Source organism: Rhea americana, unplaced genomic scaffold (assembly GCF_003343005.1).
Source record: "Rhea americana isolate MKP2758 unplaced genomic scaffold, rheAme1 scaffold_0, whole genome shotgun sequence".
Classification (NCBI taxonomy): Eukaryota; Metazoa; Chordata; class Aves; order Rheiformes; family Rheidae; genus Rhea; species Rhea americana.
The window spans coordinates 20,653,698-20,671,853 of NW_028185037.1; the positions used below are offsets into that span (position 1 = coordinate 20,653,698).

Here is an 18,156-nt window from a genome sequence, read left to right on the forward strand (position 1 = left end):
GTATACAGTATATATAGCACCTAGTAAAATGGAAAGTGTCACAACTCTCAAGAAAGAGTAATGATGACRACAGTACAGTGTGCACTTCTGTTTGAAACAGCAGGCCTGTCATTCTAAAGAATCGTTTCTCACTTCCTAAAAGCTTCAGTGTGAAACTCTGTCAATTCTTGCATTCGAAGAAAGAATGCTGCCATTTTCAAATGGAATTGGTTTATAGATTTTAGAGGTGCRTTTTCATTTCACAGTACGAGCTCAGCATGCTTTCCACAAAAAATAAAGCTAAAATAGGACCTCATTCGATCCTGATATGATATTGAAAGCGGTTTATAACTGGCTGCTGCCAAGCCAGCAGCTCTATTACTCTCCACTTAGCTCTAAGTCATAACTGAGATGCTAAAGGAATCGCCATCAATACGACGACGCATCAAGCATAGCTGATAYAAAACAGCAAGACAAGAGCACAATCTTGCCTGAGTGCCACTTCTGAAAGCAAATGCCAGAGCCTTTCTCCCTTGCCTGAACATCTCTGCTACCTCATCTCTGTAGTATGAGTGAATTACACGGACATACCTGTATAGTCACATTTCCCTCAAAGCCTAATAGTTACCAAAACCCACTACAGACTGCTGTTTCCAAACAGCTCTCTGAACGTTCCTAGCATCTGCCTGTCTGTCATCCTGGTTTGACAAAATACACAACTGCAATAAACACAATAAACAATAAAAAACTGCATCAGCCTTCTGGGAGGATCTTTTCAACTATTAAGTCTCCTGACTGATAGTTTAGAAGACAGTTTGCAGCTGAAAGAGATAAGATACCACCAGCAGCTATCCTTCTCTTTGCAAAGAAGGGATGGAAAGCAGCTACTCTTGGAGGGCTCTTTACCCACCTAGTGCCTTCATGGTTGGATATATTAGCAGGAAAATGATAAGCACTTGATCCTTTGAACTGTGAATTCTCCTTAACAGCTTTAAAAGCCTGCACAGCAGCTGGAAGCACTACTGGATGCTCTTGTGTAGGTATTACAGAGATTCATTTATTGAGTGAGAAAAGAAGGTTATTTTCTAAAAGCTGAAATGTGAACACTAGCAATACTGAATCTCCTTGCAATCTGACCAAATTCACTGAGGAGTAATACAACATCTCAGGTTACTCTGTACAACCTAACGAACTCTTCAAGAGCATTCACATGTGTATTGTAAACACAAAGCCTCTCTGAGAGGTCCATCACTCCAACTCTTTAAAATTTTCCTGAAAAAAGTACTCCTGACAATTTTATGACCCACAAATTCCATTATCTCGTTTGAAATAACTACAGTCATTAATTTTTCTCCAGTTTCCTTCCAGACTCATTGACAGATCAAGATCTTAGAATGCCTGCAAACAAAATGACGCTGAATAAAGCTACAGTCAGTATTAATACTTGTATCTATATTTCTCAGTGTTCAATATAATCTCATATACAATTTCCCCATTTTGTACAATATTTCCATTACCACCTTCATGCTTCTTCTGATTACAGAAAACTTTGCACCACCACCAAAATTCTTTGTAATTTTTTGCTCAACTACTTCATGCCAACACAATGAACATTGGTGCTGTCGCAAACCTGCTTCTAACCTTCTTAGAATCCAAAACTTTGAACGCTTTAGCTGCATATTTAGAAATCACTTGTGACTGAACACTACTTAACGTAAAAAAGAAAAGTCGTACTGTTAGTTTCAGAATAATGGAGCCATTGAAAAATCAGACCAGGACAGGAAGGTTATTTATACACTAACATTTTTAAATATTTCAGGAACCATGATTTAACAGCATCGTATCAATGACATTTGGCAGATAATGGAGACAATTAGCAGAAAATAATTGCTTTAACTGTGTATTTTAGCTTTTTATCTTTAATACCTTGAGGAAATGTAGAATATGTGTACTTTGCCCACTATAAATGGAGTCAAAAAAAATTTTTTAAATAAACAAATATGTTTTCTGGCAAACAATTGGTTGATCTTGTTTTTCTGAAGTCATTGTGTCCCCTCTAGAACAACCTACAGTGAAACAGAATGAAGAAAAGGAACATTTTATGTCTGATGAAGACAAATAATTTTCTGTTTCCTTATGCCAGTCACTAAAATATAGAAAACAAAAGTAGGGAAACAAATAGCTAAAAAAATTCTGACCACAGTTCTCCCCTCATGATAAGCCCAGAATTAAAGGTTTAACAAAGAAAAGGTATTCCCCATAGTTCTTCGTGTTAACTGAGCTTTTCCTTCTCCACTGGAAGAGCAAATGAAATTCATGGAGGAGAAGGTGGACAAGAGGAGACCTCCTGAAGCAGTCTGCCACAGAGAACTGGCAGCCAGCTGACRTACCCAACTCCCTCAGGAGCAAAAGGTGATACACTGCCTGGCCAAATTACAAGCAACAAGACAGAAAAGAGCCAATCTGACTGCAGAAAGAGCAGGAGAAAGACAKAGGAATCTGCACCCAGAAACATAGATTTCCCTCTCACAAAAAAGAAAATCCTTTGCTGAGCCATCTTTCAATTAGAGAAAAAAGAAGGCAAGTGTCTGCTGCTGGAGGCCTTCAGCACAAGTCCTGCCATCAAGATGCTTCTGATCCTTTAAGTAAAAAAAGGAATTTCAAAACAGCCCCCCAAAAATTTTAGGACTTTAATACTCACAAAAGCTGGAGTAGCAACTGAGTATCGGTGACTATAACTGGTACAAACTGTTTTTACTGTATAGCTAACCATTAGATTATAGGATGCATGCAGAAAATCTTTTTGACCTTTGAGTTGTCCCTCAAATTCCAGTTTGGGGATACATACAGTAGGACACTAAACTTTTATATTCAGTACATAATTTTTCACCACAACAAGCAAGCTAATGTTGTCACTAAAGTATCTTAGCAAGACTTGCAAGATCCACTAATCCACTAATTCAGTATTTCAGTTGTTTAAATCAGCAGAACAGAGCAGGTCTCTTCCAATCCATAAGCACACATCACCTGTTTTTCTATTACATTAAGTCCAAYAGGAATTAGATGATAGCATTTTCTACACTGTTATTAAACAAATAACATTTTTAATATCTTTGAGAAAGAAAAAATACATGGAACAAGTAAATGCGAGCTCAAATTGCTTAAAGATCCAATGCTTGAATAAGTTGTTTTGTAAGCAATGTACTGAATGCTGGGTCTTTATCTCAGTACTCTGTATTGCAATAACTCTCAGCACTCACTGATGTTTTTATATTGCCCTGAACAGCTCATTTCTGATTCCAACCTATCAGATTACCAGACAGAAAGGAAGAACTACAGAGAGTAAGGGTTAAAAGTCTTTTCTCTTYTCCCTCAGATACGGGCACTGTTAGGGTCTTCCTTTTCTATGTGTCATGAAACTGGAACAAACTTAACACCTTTGATCTCTTCTCCATACCACATTTTGCCAATAGGCTTGAAAACTGTTCTTATGGAAAAACAGAAATGCACTGGCAGAGAGCATATTATATAATTTCTGCTTCTTTGATAAATCAAGCAAAATAAATCTCTGAAGAGATACAAAGGAGACTAAAACTAAAAAAATATAGACAGATTGAGAAAAAAAAGGCAACAACAAGAAAATAATCTATACTAGTCAGAGAGCTAGGTGAATAAGACTCGCTTCCATAAACAGATCATCATGAACAATATAAAAATAGTTGCTCCTTTAATATGAAGAAAAGTATGAGAGCAAAGGGATTCGGTTATTTGTTGTGTAATAGCTCACTTCCAGAAAGGATCAGCTTTTCCCCTCTCCTGCAAAATTAGTAATAAAGAAAAAAAWTTTTTCAATATAGACAAAAAAAATAAGCTATGTCAGATTAATGTTTTCCACTTCTGAAGTAGACCACCACACATAGAGAAAGAAATAGAAAGAAATTGTCTAAACAAAGAAAGGTCTTTTAATACAAGATTTTTAATAATTATATAATTATTATATACTTATATAAATAAATAAGTCACATTGAGCTTGAAATTCACTGCTAGCACAAAAGTTCTCTTAGATGAAACCTCAAAAAGTTTGATATAACTAAGTCAGAGTTCCCAAACTTACCATTTAAATTTCAGTAAYTACTTCTCCACTATATTTAGGATAACTTCAGATGTCTGTGTATTTTGAACAACCCTTCAAAATACATTTTGTAGATATAAAATCACAATATAAACCCCTGAGTAATATCAATAATTTTTCATGTTAAGAAATACCTGAAGACCTAGCTTAACATAAAGTGGAGGAAATTAAGCAAAGATAATTTCCRTAACAATAAAAAGGTTATCAAGGACTGCTGTAAAGCTGTTATGAATGAAATAGACTATATAAAAAGTTATAGATATGATGGCATAATTGTAAGAAACATCTGATTTCTGTATTTTGGGTGGAAGAGACATATSGGGACAGAGGATGACAAGAACAACATACTAATTTCTGTAGGACATTTTTCCCAATATTCTGTATGCAAATACAGCACAAATTCATCATGTCCTCATATTGTCTATCACAGTAAGTCTTCACCAAAGTTCTTTCTTCTGGAACAAAACTTCAAATGAAGACAATTTGTCTTCATTTGAACACTTATCTTTTTTTTCAATTAATCAATCAAATATGTAATACCTCTTCAAAAGCAGAGGCAACTACACAAAGATGGGAGTCCTATATAAAAGCTTGGAAGCTTCATTTCACTTATGAATGATTTTAACCAAGTTAATGAGTTTTTTTKGTCACCAAGCAATGCACCATTTTATTTTAATGAATAATTTGTTCTTCCACCTAAGAACCTGGATATASTGTAGGCTGGACTTTGTGCCTCATCAATATACAAATCTAAAACAAGATAAATCATACGACAAATACTTTCAGGTTTGTTATAATGTTAGACAGTCTGGGTCACTCTTGATTTTATTTACATTACAGCAGTATTTCTTTTAAATACCGTATCATTCAAGAAACTATTTATCTTCATATTTTGTGCTCTGTAAATAAATTTAAATTTTTCTTATACCCATTGTGCATTTGTGATGAGTTTACTGAGTCTCCTTTATTTATTGCCCTTCAAAATTAATACATTCATTGAGTTGGGTCTGAACCACAATCTTCACTCCATAAAACAAAGATGCTACAGTAAAGGATYAGCAGATGATTATTTGAAGCAGATAAACATGTACAGTCATTTTGGTTTTCCTTCCAGCAACCTTAACTTTCAACATAGTTTTGAAGATATATATTTCTGGATAATACATTACATCTTTTTAATAAAACAAACAAAATAAGCCCATAAAGTTTTACCACGCAGGTACCATTATATATTAAAAAAGGAGATTAAAAAGAGCAGGCAAAACATGTTGCACATAAACRATCAATAACAGGATTATGTAACGCTGCTCAAATTTTACTGTACAGAACTAAAGAAAACATGAAACTAAAAAGCAACAAAGTTCATATCTCAGTTAGGTATCTTATAGAAAATTCTAAATACTATCCATCTTATTTATTCTGACACATATTAAACTTATGCAGGAAAGCTTAATTAGGATCATATAGCATCACAGTCTTGCAGAAGGAGTCAGAAAAAAAAACAAAGCTTTGGCTAATGGGCTTCTGTATGGTGCATATCCAGTGCTCTTCCTATTTATCCGATCGTGTTAGTTACCATGATGAATAAAAAAAGCTAATAACTTCTAAGGAACTTCCACCTACTTCTTGTACACGCTCTCCTTACATTATGGTAGAAAACATCCAGATTCAAGATTTTTTTTACATTCATTCTTGCTTACACCACATTGCGTCATTCCTAGACAGCAAACACCTATCAGATAACAAGCCTGTTCAATTACATATTTATATATGCATTTTTTTAATTATATATGTGTGTAGACTAGATATAGCACTATGCTGAAATAAAAGAGATGCAAAACCACATAATAACTGCTAAGAACCTACTCTGCTGCTATAAATAGTTCCTAGTAATTACATTGAAGATTTCAGTCTCCATCTTGAAATAGGTTAATTTTAATATTTTAAGACCAAACAAACTAGCTCCCTTTTAATTTATGGATTACACAAAAACAACTTGTAGGTTCTTTCTAACTTAAATACAATGTAGCCCATTAAAACTAGTTCATTAATGTCAGTTAAGTAAACTCTCACTTTGACTCAGAAGTTAATATCAAGTGTGACTTTACATCATATTCTATGTTCAATCTGATTAAAACTTCACTCTTCAGCCTTTGAAATCAATAACTTCTATCTTTCTAAAAATAAATTTATGTGCTATATAGGGTTCTAAGGAAATRCTGTCCTAATTTAAACACTGTCTTTGCAAATAACTACAAAATATTGCTAAGTATTGATGGGCTATATCTATATTAGCAAGTAGTGCCGCACAAAAGGAGAGGTGCTATGGAGCAAAACAGCTGGTACAGAGGACCCAAAGCCTACATTATATGCATTTTGGAGATACTTGAAACTACTTTTAGTGTATGTGGACTGAATATCTATTGGTGTACCCAAGCATGCTCCTAGAGTACACTCATTGGTTTAGTTTCATCTAAAAGAAAACAGTTTGCACACCCCAAGACTGCCGTGCTTTGGTTTGAGATTGCTGAATATGAGGGAAATACTGGATGATTCACTTCCAAAAGCACATTTTTGACCCAAACTATAATGCTAATGCAGACACACTTTTAGAATAGTCTAAACTATTCCTTAGAACATTTTCACCGGCAAATAGATATACTGTAGAAAAACTAAAGGAAGATTCAATTATGCAATAGTTCCTAGACATCACTAATAATAGTGATTACATAAATTCAACTTAAAAGATCTTTGGGGGAGACACTTGTTCCAAATGCACATAATGACAGTAACCAAGACAGCTGGGCCCTATTGACAACCATGTTCTTTAATTTCACCTCCAACTTATTTTAAATGTATCATATTAGTGGAAATATGAGATCATTCCAACAAACTTTCTTTACTAACTCAATATTAAGTTATAACCAAAACTGTATTTTWATCTGTATTTTAAAACTGCATTTTAAATTATGGTCACACTACAAGAAACAGAAGCAACCAAAAGTGTATCGTACTGAGGTACCAAATAACTCGCTAACAAAACTAACAGGTTTTATTAACATAACCCTATACAGAAACCATGACTTTGGATGTTAAATTTATGAGTATATGATATATTGCATGTCCTTTTCAGAGATACATAGTCATGTATCACAGACCTCTAGTTAAATAAACCCACATGAAGCATTTAGATTTTTTTTTTTAAGTTTCACAAAAGTTTCTTAAAATTTATCCAGTACAGATATCAAACTCATTGAACTCCAGATGGCTTTAAAGGATGGAATCCAGTTTACCTTTCCCTTTTTTGAAGCCTCAGTAACTAGGTCAGATGCAGACACCAAGCCAGTACTGAGATAGCCATTTATATCCAAGGAAGTGACAGATCACGTCAAAGAATCACTAAGACTACTGGTTAGGATGCAGGCCTCTACTCTGAGGGCACCCCCATTTAATCAGAAGAACTCTCCTCCTTCTCCAAAATCTTAAAAAAATACAGAACTTAATTTGCCACTTTCCATTTTAAAAAAGAGAACAAAGACAATTAAAGAAATCCATTATTCGCAACAGTTATCATTCAGCTATTTATTTTTTTAAGTATCTTTGGACTTTATCTGGTCCCTGAAATTTACTACTATTTATGTTATGGTTCAAATGATGCCCCACTATAGACCATTTCTAACGACACTTGAAAAAGTTCCTCAAATTTATTCTCTGTAAAGAAAAGATTGAGCATGGAAATCTTCCTTCCTAAAAAGAAAGCCCTGCTCAACTTTTCTGCTATGTCTCAATCTTCCTTGAGCATCTCCTTCACATCTCAACTACATTTCAGTTCCACAAAAGCTCTGGAAGGCTTCCTGCTTCGGAAGTATTTGACAAAGTTATTAGCTTTTATGACCTTAGCAAGTTCTGAATCCTTTCTGGCTTGTGGGYTGTTGTTGGGTTTGTTTCTTTGTTTTCCCCATATAGCGTGCCAGGGTTTATGTTCCCTTCTACTCTCCATGTTTGGACACAACATCCACGTTTATGAGTTATACTTTTTTTTTYCCACTCCAATTGTATTTTATTTTGCTGTTTAACTAGACTTGCTTTTTTATTGTTTTTGCAATTTTTTAATGGAGAAGGAGAATATACTTACTGAGAATCAGCTATGACATCTTTAAGCAGTCTTCATGCTAACATCAAACAAGCCATTTCTTTAAATTTCTTCTAATTACCCTCTTTACTTTTAGGTACAAGTGAACATACAGTAACAATGTGCTCCAGAAGACCCTCAAAACAAGAGATGGTTTTAAATTATTTCATGCTGTAGACTAAGAGCAGTTATTCATCAGTTGATAGGTTATTCTATGTCCCTGCCTTCAATAAAATGCTACTTAGTTAAATCTGTGTGAGGAAGCATAACTCATCAAGTGCCCATGCAGCTTGATTTAATTTTCCCAGGTCTTTGGGTGGAAATTTAAGACAATGCAGGTCTGGTTTTTATTTCTGCCAATTAATTCTTGGCAGAAGGATTATGTTTAAGAGCATTTACATATTTCCTTTTGGTCTAGTTGTCATTTTTTATGAGCTAGTTTAATATTCTTTGTTATTTTCTATATTCTTACATAGCAATTTGAAATTTAAATCTCATGAAGTGAATGTATATGCAATCTGTTCTATAAATAAAAATGTCCATAAAATACTGCAGTTTATTTTTGCAAACCATGAGACTAGAAGGGATATTTTACAGTTGTCAGACACCAAGTCTGACATGATCAAATTACGAGCAGACCAGGTTTACCTATAATTTATAAAAATATGCCAAGTTCAGGGATTTTTTTGTAAGATCAAGCTCATCACTTCTTTGCAAAAGGCACAGACCTCTCACTCCTGTCAGCTGACATGTCAGCCATCATCCGAACACAGAAGTCTTGAAAGGAGGATCAAAAGGTTCTGAAAGTGATTTCAGACTTCTCCAATATCCAAGATTATTGACATGCAGTCTCTCATCCTCCAACTAGAAACAACCTTAAGCTGTCAAGGCATCAGAGTGGTCTGCCCAGCCAACACAGACACGTCCATCAAAACTGATCTAGAGCATATGGGGAACTGAAAGAATATCCAGCATAAATTTTGGCAGAAATTCCTCATCAGGGAATAGCATAGGCTGAGAATAAGCCTCTCTTGGAAGGTAAGAGACAATATTTTTTTTATCAGAAAACAGCCTGGAGCCAAACTTACAAACCTCTAAGGTTCGCATGGCATAGATCATCATGTCATACAATCCTGAAGTGCCAAGTAATAGTCAATACTGAAGCTGAGGTAGAATCTTGCCACTATGGAGTTCAGAATCATGTTAACGGTATTTAGACAACTAAACGTGCTCCCAGGGATATTTCTAAGAACTCAGCTCAGGGCCTTTGAAAGGAACAAAAAACCTTTTTCTTAAGATAGAACTGTTTCTATCATCCTACCGATCAAGGACAGTCATGGCACACAAGAAACTATCTCAGCCATCTGAGGTATTTCCTGTGCAATGCCTGTACAAAGATACTAAAAAAAAAAGAAACAAGCATACCATAAAGAAAAATTTGCAAGTAAAAACACTTCCTAATTAACAGCCATAAACTGAGTTTTTCTTCTGAAGTAAGTGAAAATATCCAGCTAATGTAAGGAAGTCTTAAATTCTTTACCACATGCAGGACCCCATCTGTCCTCTGACTGATGAGTAATATCATAACATGTTCACTCTTCCACTAAAGAGTCCATGCCCTTAAACAAAATCAGAGGCTGTGGCTAGAATGATGAGCATCTGCTCTGCAGAGGTCAGGCTCATATCTAATGGTACTAGTTATGAAGCTCATGGTATTACTTGGGAGTTCACTAGGGCTAAAACAAATTCCTTTCTGACATTAGTAGGAAGACGAAGATTGCCCAAAATCTTATACAACTTCATCACCAGAGCTGGTAGAAGTGTATCTTCTTCCCAGAGTCTACCAGATACATTATGGTCATGTCTGTGGAACTCAACTCTTCTTTTTTCAGTCACTGCTGTTGCCGAAAAGTCTAAAGACAAAGGACGTCTAGAAGGACTGCAAACTTTACGATACCCACTATTTTCTGTCTTTGTGATCTTGAAAGGTAAACATAAATGCATGAGAGGCCATGACACTGTTCTTTGAGTTGTTAATCAATCCTCAGAGTTCTTTTTAAAAAGAGAGCTACAGTGCTAACCTGGGGAAGGATAAGAGCAATAGAAGAGAACAGAAGTTTTGAGGTATCAAAGACCATGCTAATGCTGCATTAATTACCTGTGCTGACAATCCAGTGCGAATTGGCTAGAGAAGCATCAGAAAGGGTCCCAACAGACCTTAGACATTATATGGGCAGCTTCCATACTCAATAATCATGACGGTGAGAAGAAAAATGTGGAACACTGTCATTTGTCTTTTTACCTTTGTCAGCTGACTTTCCATCACCAGCAGGCAGAACAAGTGTCAAAAGGCCAACATAGAGCTTCATACTAGCCACATTCCCAAACCCCTGACAAACTGTTTTGGAAACCATCCTCTGTCCTATATCAGAGGAAACAGCTGGCACCAACAATGGTGTCAAACGATCACGATCAAGACTGACAAGTCAGAAGATCACAACAATMAGCCATGCACAGAAATGAGAGAAACACATCCAGCTTTGCTTCAAGAATGGTCTCCCCTCACCCACCGTCACTCATCTCAAGAATAAAGCATCCAGGATGCTGATAATAGATGAAACATGACCTCTGAATATTTCATGCAAGGCTGAGCCATTATCAAGTTGGTAGTCTAATTAACTGCAAGTACACAAGCGAGCTCAGCAGAGATCTCACAAGGTAAGCCTTTCATCTCACCAAAGAGCTGAAAAGAACAAAAACACAACAATCAGAGGGCAGGACAGTCCTAATGACAGAGGTATACCAAGAAGCACTGAAAAGCATACACTATTTCCCAAGTAATAAAACAGACAAACTCTGTATTTTTAAAGGACTGACTCACTCAAAAAAAGGAAAAAATACGTTCCTAGCTTCACCCTATACTACAAATGGTAAAAAATGTCATTCAGTGCACTGACCCTTGGTACTAGGAAAACAGCAGGAATGACACAGCTGACAACTCAGGGGAAGTTTAGAAAAATCTGAGCTTGCAGGGTTGACACACATTCTTTCTAAGTGGGATCTGCACAGACTGGGATAATAGCTGTTTCCAAGTAACTCCATGTTTAGACAAGCCGTATTAGATGAGCTAAATCAGAAGCATTTACACACAACACAAATTATAGTCTTCTAAGTACTGTTGCTACTATCAATAAAAATCCACATTTTTGAAGTACTTGACCTTACCCAAATCTAATTCAGTGTGAACTGCACACATATTTTAATTGTATTAGGCAAAAGAGAAAGGTTTAATCCAAAGCAACTTTGCTACTGTACATTTTAATTCTTTTTAAAGAAAGAATGATTATCAAAGGGTAAATGCACAATACTTTGAGATTACAGACACTTTATGCTGAATTCAGTACCTCTTTCTGCTAACCAGAAAGCTGCATTTTACATATTTATATAACTAAATAGCTTAATTTTAAATCAGACTCTTAACTTTTGTGTTGTTAAAATAGTGACATCTCTCATTTACTTGATGCTACTTTTTATTGAGATTTGCCAGGCTGTTAGTTGAAAATTGTAATTCAAGCAAATAACTACATAGTTTGTGTTTTAAAATACATAGAGTCATTCAATGGAAATATAAAAGTTTGTTGTAATTACAAAGGAATTTTGACAATGCATCTGTGTTCTATGAATAAAATCAAGAGCATCTAAATATTAGATCCTCCATTATAGCTATTAAATCTCATCCTCTTACCTTGCTTGTACTTGAAGTGAAATTTTTGTTTTCTGAAATCCTGTTTCTCAACTTCAACCAAATTAGCAAATGAATGATTAACAAATTAGATCAAAAGATCATTCCTTTCATGTGTCTATAGGCAGCTAATTCTGAGACACAAAGGGTTAGAAAGCTCCAGGTTTCAGTACCAAATGTTTAGCTGGTGACATCCTTTTAGTTTAGAGTTTTCAATTCCATTTGTTTTGTTTTTAAAGTTTGCTTGTAAGCTACTTGAATCTTAAATATAAGTGTAAATCTAAAATATATTATCAATAACAAGCTTTAAAATTAGGACATTAGGACATATTCAGACTAAAACCTTTTTAAAAGAATGAATTTTCCTCCAAATAGCTACTGCAACTCTGTCAAGTTTCTATATAGAGCAGAAAATAAAATTAGAGCATTCATCATAACTAAACCTTTAGTTGGCTAACAAAAGCTGGAAGTTTTAGTGCAAAAGCAAAGTTTGTTATGTAATTATCAAGAAAAAAGTCCTAATTACAACACTTTTGAAAAGTTTATAAGATAGTGGAAACCATTCACAGACTTCAAACAGTAAGTAGGATAATCCTACATATAACCGTACGTGTGTGTGTGTGTGTGTGTGTACATACATCCATACTATTATCATTTTGTGTATGTGTATAATTTTTTTTGCTAGAATGCTAGAAAAAAATAAGAGTACAGTAATTTTCTATGTTAAATAAGTCCTTGCACAACACCACACAAAATCAGTTTTAGAAGAATTATAAAAGAATTATAAACCAGAAATATATTGCTCTGTCGTCCATAGTCAACCCAGTTTGTAATGCTTACGATGTTGGGGTAGTATGCTATAACAGACTTCAAAAACCAGAGTAAGTTTTTCTTTGGACCTCTTCAATAAAAGAAAGGAAGATTCAGTTATTATTCAGACACTTGGGAAAAAATTAAGTTTAATTTTTTCAAAGACACTGAACATCAGAGTTATCATAGGTCTTATGAAACTGGAAGCTTTACTTAGTCCTATAACGTCTGAAGACAAGGATAAGAATTTCAACTTTTGTCTGTTCTATGCAAAAGAAATCTGAAACTCAGCCAAGGTTTAAGAGATTCAAAAATTAGTTAAAATATAAAAACAAGTTATTTCATTTTAAAATTTCAAATCATTTTAGGATTTGGGATTAGCAACACTGTATGTGGACATGCATAAAAGAGCAGCTTAAAATCTCATTTTCAGCCAAACTGTCCATTTATAAACACATAATGTTTGATCCAAGAGTTCATGAAAATCCAGGTCTCTTTAGACAGCAAATAAGACTGTTGATAGAAAGATAATTCATTCCAGTTTATCAGTTCCTCTATGATTCTCCCCTTTCTCTGCAATTGATTTGAGCCAATAAACAAAGTGAATTCACTGGCAACAAAAAAAGCTAAAGCTTGTCAGCAAAGCTCTTTGCTGGATAGTCACCAAGAGGAGACATTTGCCTACTGCTAAAGGAGAAAATAGAAAGAAAATGAATCATTTTAATCCATTCCTCTGTATCTTAAATTAGGGAGCAACTAGAAAAAAATGCATCTTTTACCTAGGTTTATGGTAAATCTAAAACATTTTTTAGAATCTTTCATCATTGGCTCAGCATTATTATTCTGGTTTATAAATAAAACCTTCATGAATCATTTTTCCTAAGAAATAAGATMCTAACATAATAGTTGTCATCTTTTGCTTTCCCAGGTGATCTTGTAAACGGTGCTTGTCCCTTCCCCCTGAAAAGATCTTCACACAAATAAGCACCATTTTTGACAATCATCCACAGACACGTCCAGTGCATTGCCATCCATTGACAAATTTAATAAATTGCACTGAAATGTATTGCTCAATTAACAAAAAAAAAATAAGGAAAGAAATCACAAGAACTTATTTAACTTCTAGGAACTTAAGCTTGTTGACTGTCCTAGCCAAACACGGCTGTATTCAATCCACCATGTTCAGCTGCTACAGGTTCCATGTCTCAAACAAAAAAGCAAGGATTGTCCCTACTCCCCTAGATGACTTCTGTATCCAGACTATTAAAAAATTTCATCAGAAAAAGCTCATGGTAGATTCAGTCTAATCTACAGGAAACTTCTTTAATCTGAATTTACTAACCAGTCTCAATTCCTCTCAATCTCTCTATTAATACAGCACTTAAGGCGGCTTCTAGTATTTTCAAATAATATGCAACTTTTTCTCTGCTACACACAAATCAAGTCCTCTAATCATATACTTAATACTTACAGAGGAAATAGAGCATTGGGCTTAATGCAATCAATAAACAGATGGAAAATCTTTAAGAAAGTTTTATGTACCACACACCAAGCTCAGAATACTCTGATATCTAAAACTAGTGACACTGTATATTTGTTCRTATTACTGTCACTGTCAGCCAGCTATGTCCTGCTTACACAGAATTCCCCAACTTCTGGCCTCTCCATTACTTTTCAAATTAAGTATATTTCGAAACAAAGTCACACTGCTTCACAGTACAGATTTCCTGTTTTTTTTTTTAATCCTACCTTGATCAGAAAGAAAATCCAGCATGGTCTGGAGAAGGAAAGACAGGTGCCTGACAGATAGCGCTGGATTGCCCATTCTTCTGGAAGCATATACCAGCTCATGAAGCAAACGCATCTGCACTGCAGCCCATCCTCTATGAGTTCCTATAGACGAAATATAGAGTTATTTACATTTTTTAAAAAAGCTAGAAGTCATCAAAACACACTTATATTTAGTTTTCTTTTTATACAATGTAGTAGTTTAATGACACTTGTATAAAAAAATCACTAAATTGAACCTATTGATTACAAAAACAAAAGTTTCCATTCAAAACAAAAGAAAAAATAGGGTATTTGGGTTTACTTGAATAYTTCAATGTAAAGAAGCTTTGGTTTTACATGTTTGTCTATCAACTCACAAATTTATCATTAGAATTCAGAAAATCAAGTTAACATTTCTCTTGAAGTAAAAAAAACAAAGCATGAAATCACTTCTATTTGTAACCATTATTTGTTTTGCAGAACTTCTACAGCCTTCCCTCCCAACACACTCCCAACCTAGACTTCACTTTTTCCATAACAGATCATATCATATTTTTTCCCAATATATTTCCTCTTCTTAGAGGATTTGTACAGTCCACTTGGCATTTTCTGCCTCCTCTCATACATCATTTCTTTCCAATCACTACTGAAGCTATACTTGATTTAAAAAATAAGTAAATTTTAATGGAAACACTTAAATTTACAAGATAACTTCAAACTGGAATCTCAGCAATGGAGAGTCAGTGTATTTTCCCAAAGGGTAAAGAATCTACCAGTTGCAATTCATTCATATTTAAATCAGCTCAGAGGGTCTTACTAGTGAACCCCCATCTCCTTTCCATTCCCATATGCCCAGCCCATTGCTTGCTGCCCTGTTCCCACAGCTACATTTAGTGAATACCCCTAAAAATGCTGTTATAAAAAAAGAATACAACTTTGAGGGTAACATGGGAGGGTTTACTTAAAAGGAGTTCCCAAGCAGCATATTAGTTAGCTTTTCTTTTGGAGGAAAAATAGAGCACAGCATACTGAAATAAAGAAAGCTTTAAAAATTATTACCTTATATTCAGCTTTAGGTAACATTAATACCAAACTATAATTATTAAAAATTGTTCAAAAATAGCTGACTTAAAGCAGGTCAGCAGACAGTATATAACTTACAGAAAGTGAAAACAGTATTTAACAAGAATAGTCATGTGTCGTTAAGGGTGTTTTTTGCTCTGCTTTTTAATAGATACAATAAAATAGTAACACAAATGATATATCACATTTAAAAACTGTTGGAGTGCTCTTAACCAAATGTCAGTCTTGCAGATAATATCACACTGATTTAATCTGAGGGGGAAAAAAGTGATATTATACTTGATACTATAGACACAAGTATAGATATAACTATAGATACATATAGGGGGAGTGTGTATATATATAAATACGTATGTATGTAGATGTATGCATTTGAATGTAAAAACATATGAAAGAATCTTTCATTCTTTGACCATAAGACAACAACCAGTATCAAAAGAAATACAATTTCTGAGACACAAGATGAAGGCACTTTAATTAAAAAATATTCAAAAATAAACTATGACTTCTTTTGTACTGAGAAGTATATGATCAAACACAGACATATTTTTGAAACAGAGTAGAAGGGAAGCTCTCATCAATAAACAACAGAAAATTATTCCCTGTAAGCAGAGGAATACAGTAATACATTAGCAGTACTTCTCATCAGAATTTTGAAGTTATTGAAAATAACATTAACAAAAAGTAAAGATGCTGTTGTAAAAGAACAGCTCTACTTGCTGCAACTCATTTCAGATAGGTAAAGGATTTTGTTCTTATGTGAAATTTCTCAAGGAACTTGAAAAATTTACAGAAAGCCAGTTGAGTGACCTAGTATACTACTCCACCCCACAGACAATTACCTTTGCTGAAATCTTTTGGATCTAGTGACAGACTATAGCCAGGGAGAGTTTCCAAAAGCAATTTGTAGCAGGCCCTCCAACCAGGTTCTGGTATGCTAGGTGCGACACATTGCATTGCTGCCACACGCTTGAAAAAAGCAGACTTTCGGTGAAAACCAATGCGTTCATACAGCTCAGAAAGAATGCTGTAACGCTGGATTTTTTCTTCTTCTGAAAGCTGAAATTTAAAGAGGAAGGAGAAAAGGATTGGTTTTTTTTCAAATAAAATCTTAAGAGTAAAAGTAACAGGAAAAAAATGCGGTAGACAGTCTCCAACTTTACAGAGGTCAGTGATTTTGCGGTCAGCTAGTCTTAACACCTCCTACTGCCAGGAAAACTTAAGCTTGCTTTAGGTTCCACAACTAACAAGAGCAGCAAATATAGATTTCTGTATCAACTTCTTCTGTCAACAGTGCTAATAAGTAGATAGTCAAAATAGTCACCAACAGCACACTCATGATTCTATGCGATTGCCAACCAGTGAGGAAGAAATTTGTGAAAGGTTAAGCCCAGATAGGCTTAAAGCTGAAACAGGTTTGATAAGAAACTAGTGATATGCACTTCTTTAGCATATTCATATTGGGGGTCCAGTCTCAGGTAATCTTTCTTTCCTCCTTGGTTAGAATGACAATCTTACTTTGAAAACAGCCAAGAAGAAACTTCTGCAGGAAGTCTCAAAGCTACCAAGTACTTCAATTCCACATCCCAGCAACAAGCAACAAAGAGCTCTGAAAGCGGATCAATGCTGACACCTAGTGTAAAACACACAGCATGCACATCCAAGAGCATTATAAAGGATTGTAAATTACCACGAATTGTTCTGAAAAATACATCAGCAACTTTAAAGGCATTTAAAATAACAAACTTGACAAAAAATTGCACTATTGGAGAAGAAACAGCATTTCTGCAACTCATTCTTCAAGACTGAAAATATCCATCAGTGAATTCTGTGTGTCTAACTTCAAATACTTGTGTCTTGGAAACTCAGAAGATAACCCCAGCCACAGTAATAACTTTTCTAGAAATAATCAGTTAAAAACATAGGTCTTATAAAAGAAGTTTCAAAACATGCTTTAGTCACTTAAATCCCAACACAATCACRAAAAATGGTTTCAAAAGTCATTACCAATTTTGGACAGACAGATATAGACCCCATGGAGATCTAGAGTCTTCAGAAGGCACCATGACCTTATCTGAATTCTCAAATCTTCAAAGGAGAGAGAGACTAACAAATGACTTTCTGCAGTTTCAATTTTTTGAAACTGAAGTTGCTGTTACCAGAACTAGCAACACAACATACACAATGCAAACACACAGCCCATCCATATAAAAGACAAATTCTATAACAAAAGTTGTAAAAGGGCAATTGCACTAAGCTGAAAACTTTTAAGAATCAAAGCAGCTGGAAAGAACTTAAGGCCTAAAATGAAGATACAGAACTTCTTAAGAACAGTTTGTCAGAATCTCCAAAAGCTATCATTCAGAAAGAAAGGTGTTGGATTAAGGTCACCTACACTAGCAGGAAAGAAACTGCTCCTTTTTTTTTTTCCCCCCCATTCATGTCATTAAAAAAAAACAAGTTCAATCAAAAAAAACATGGTAGCAGAGTTGGAAATGGTACAAGCAC

General features: G+C 34.8%; 1 protein-coding gene across 4 annotated transcripts in view; it reads right to left on the minus strand.

Annotated features, from left to right (window-relative positions):
• The window catches only part of TRAPPC9 (trafficking protein particle complex subunit 9), a 458,914-nt gene that overhangs the window by 410,931 nt on the left and 29,827 nt on the right, over window positions 1-18,156 (minus strand). For all 4 annotated transcript variants that reach the window (XM_085321706.1, XM_085321778.1, XM_085321550.1 and 1 more), the window contains 2 exons: window positions 16,491-16,707; window positions 14,545-14,688 (listed from right to left, as the gene is read on the minus strand). In XM_085321706.1, the coding sequence (XP_085177832.1) occupies window positions 14,545-14,688; window positions 16,491-16,707 (361 nt within the window). The remainder of the gene's footprint in view (window positions 1-14,544; window positions 14,689-16,490; window positions 16,708-18,156) is intronic.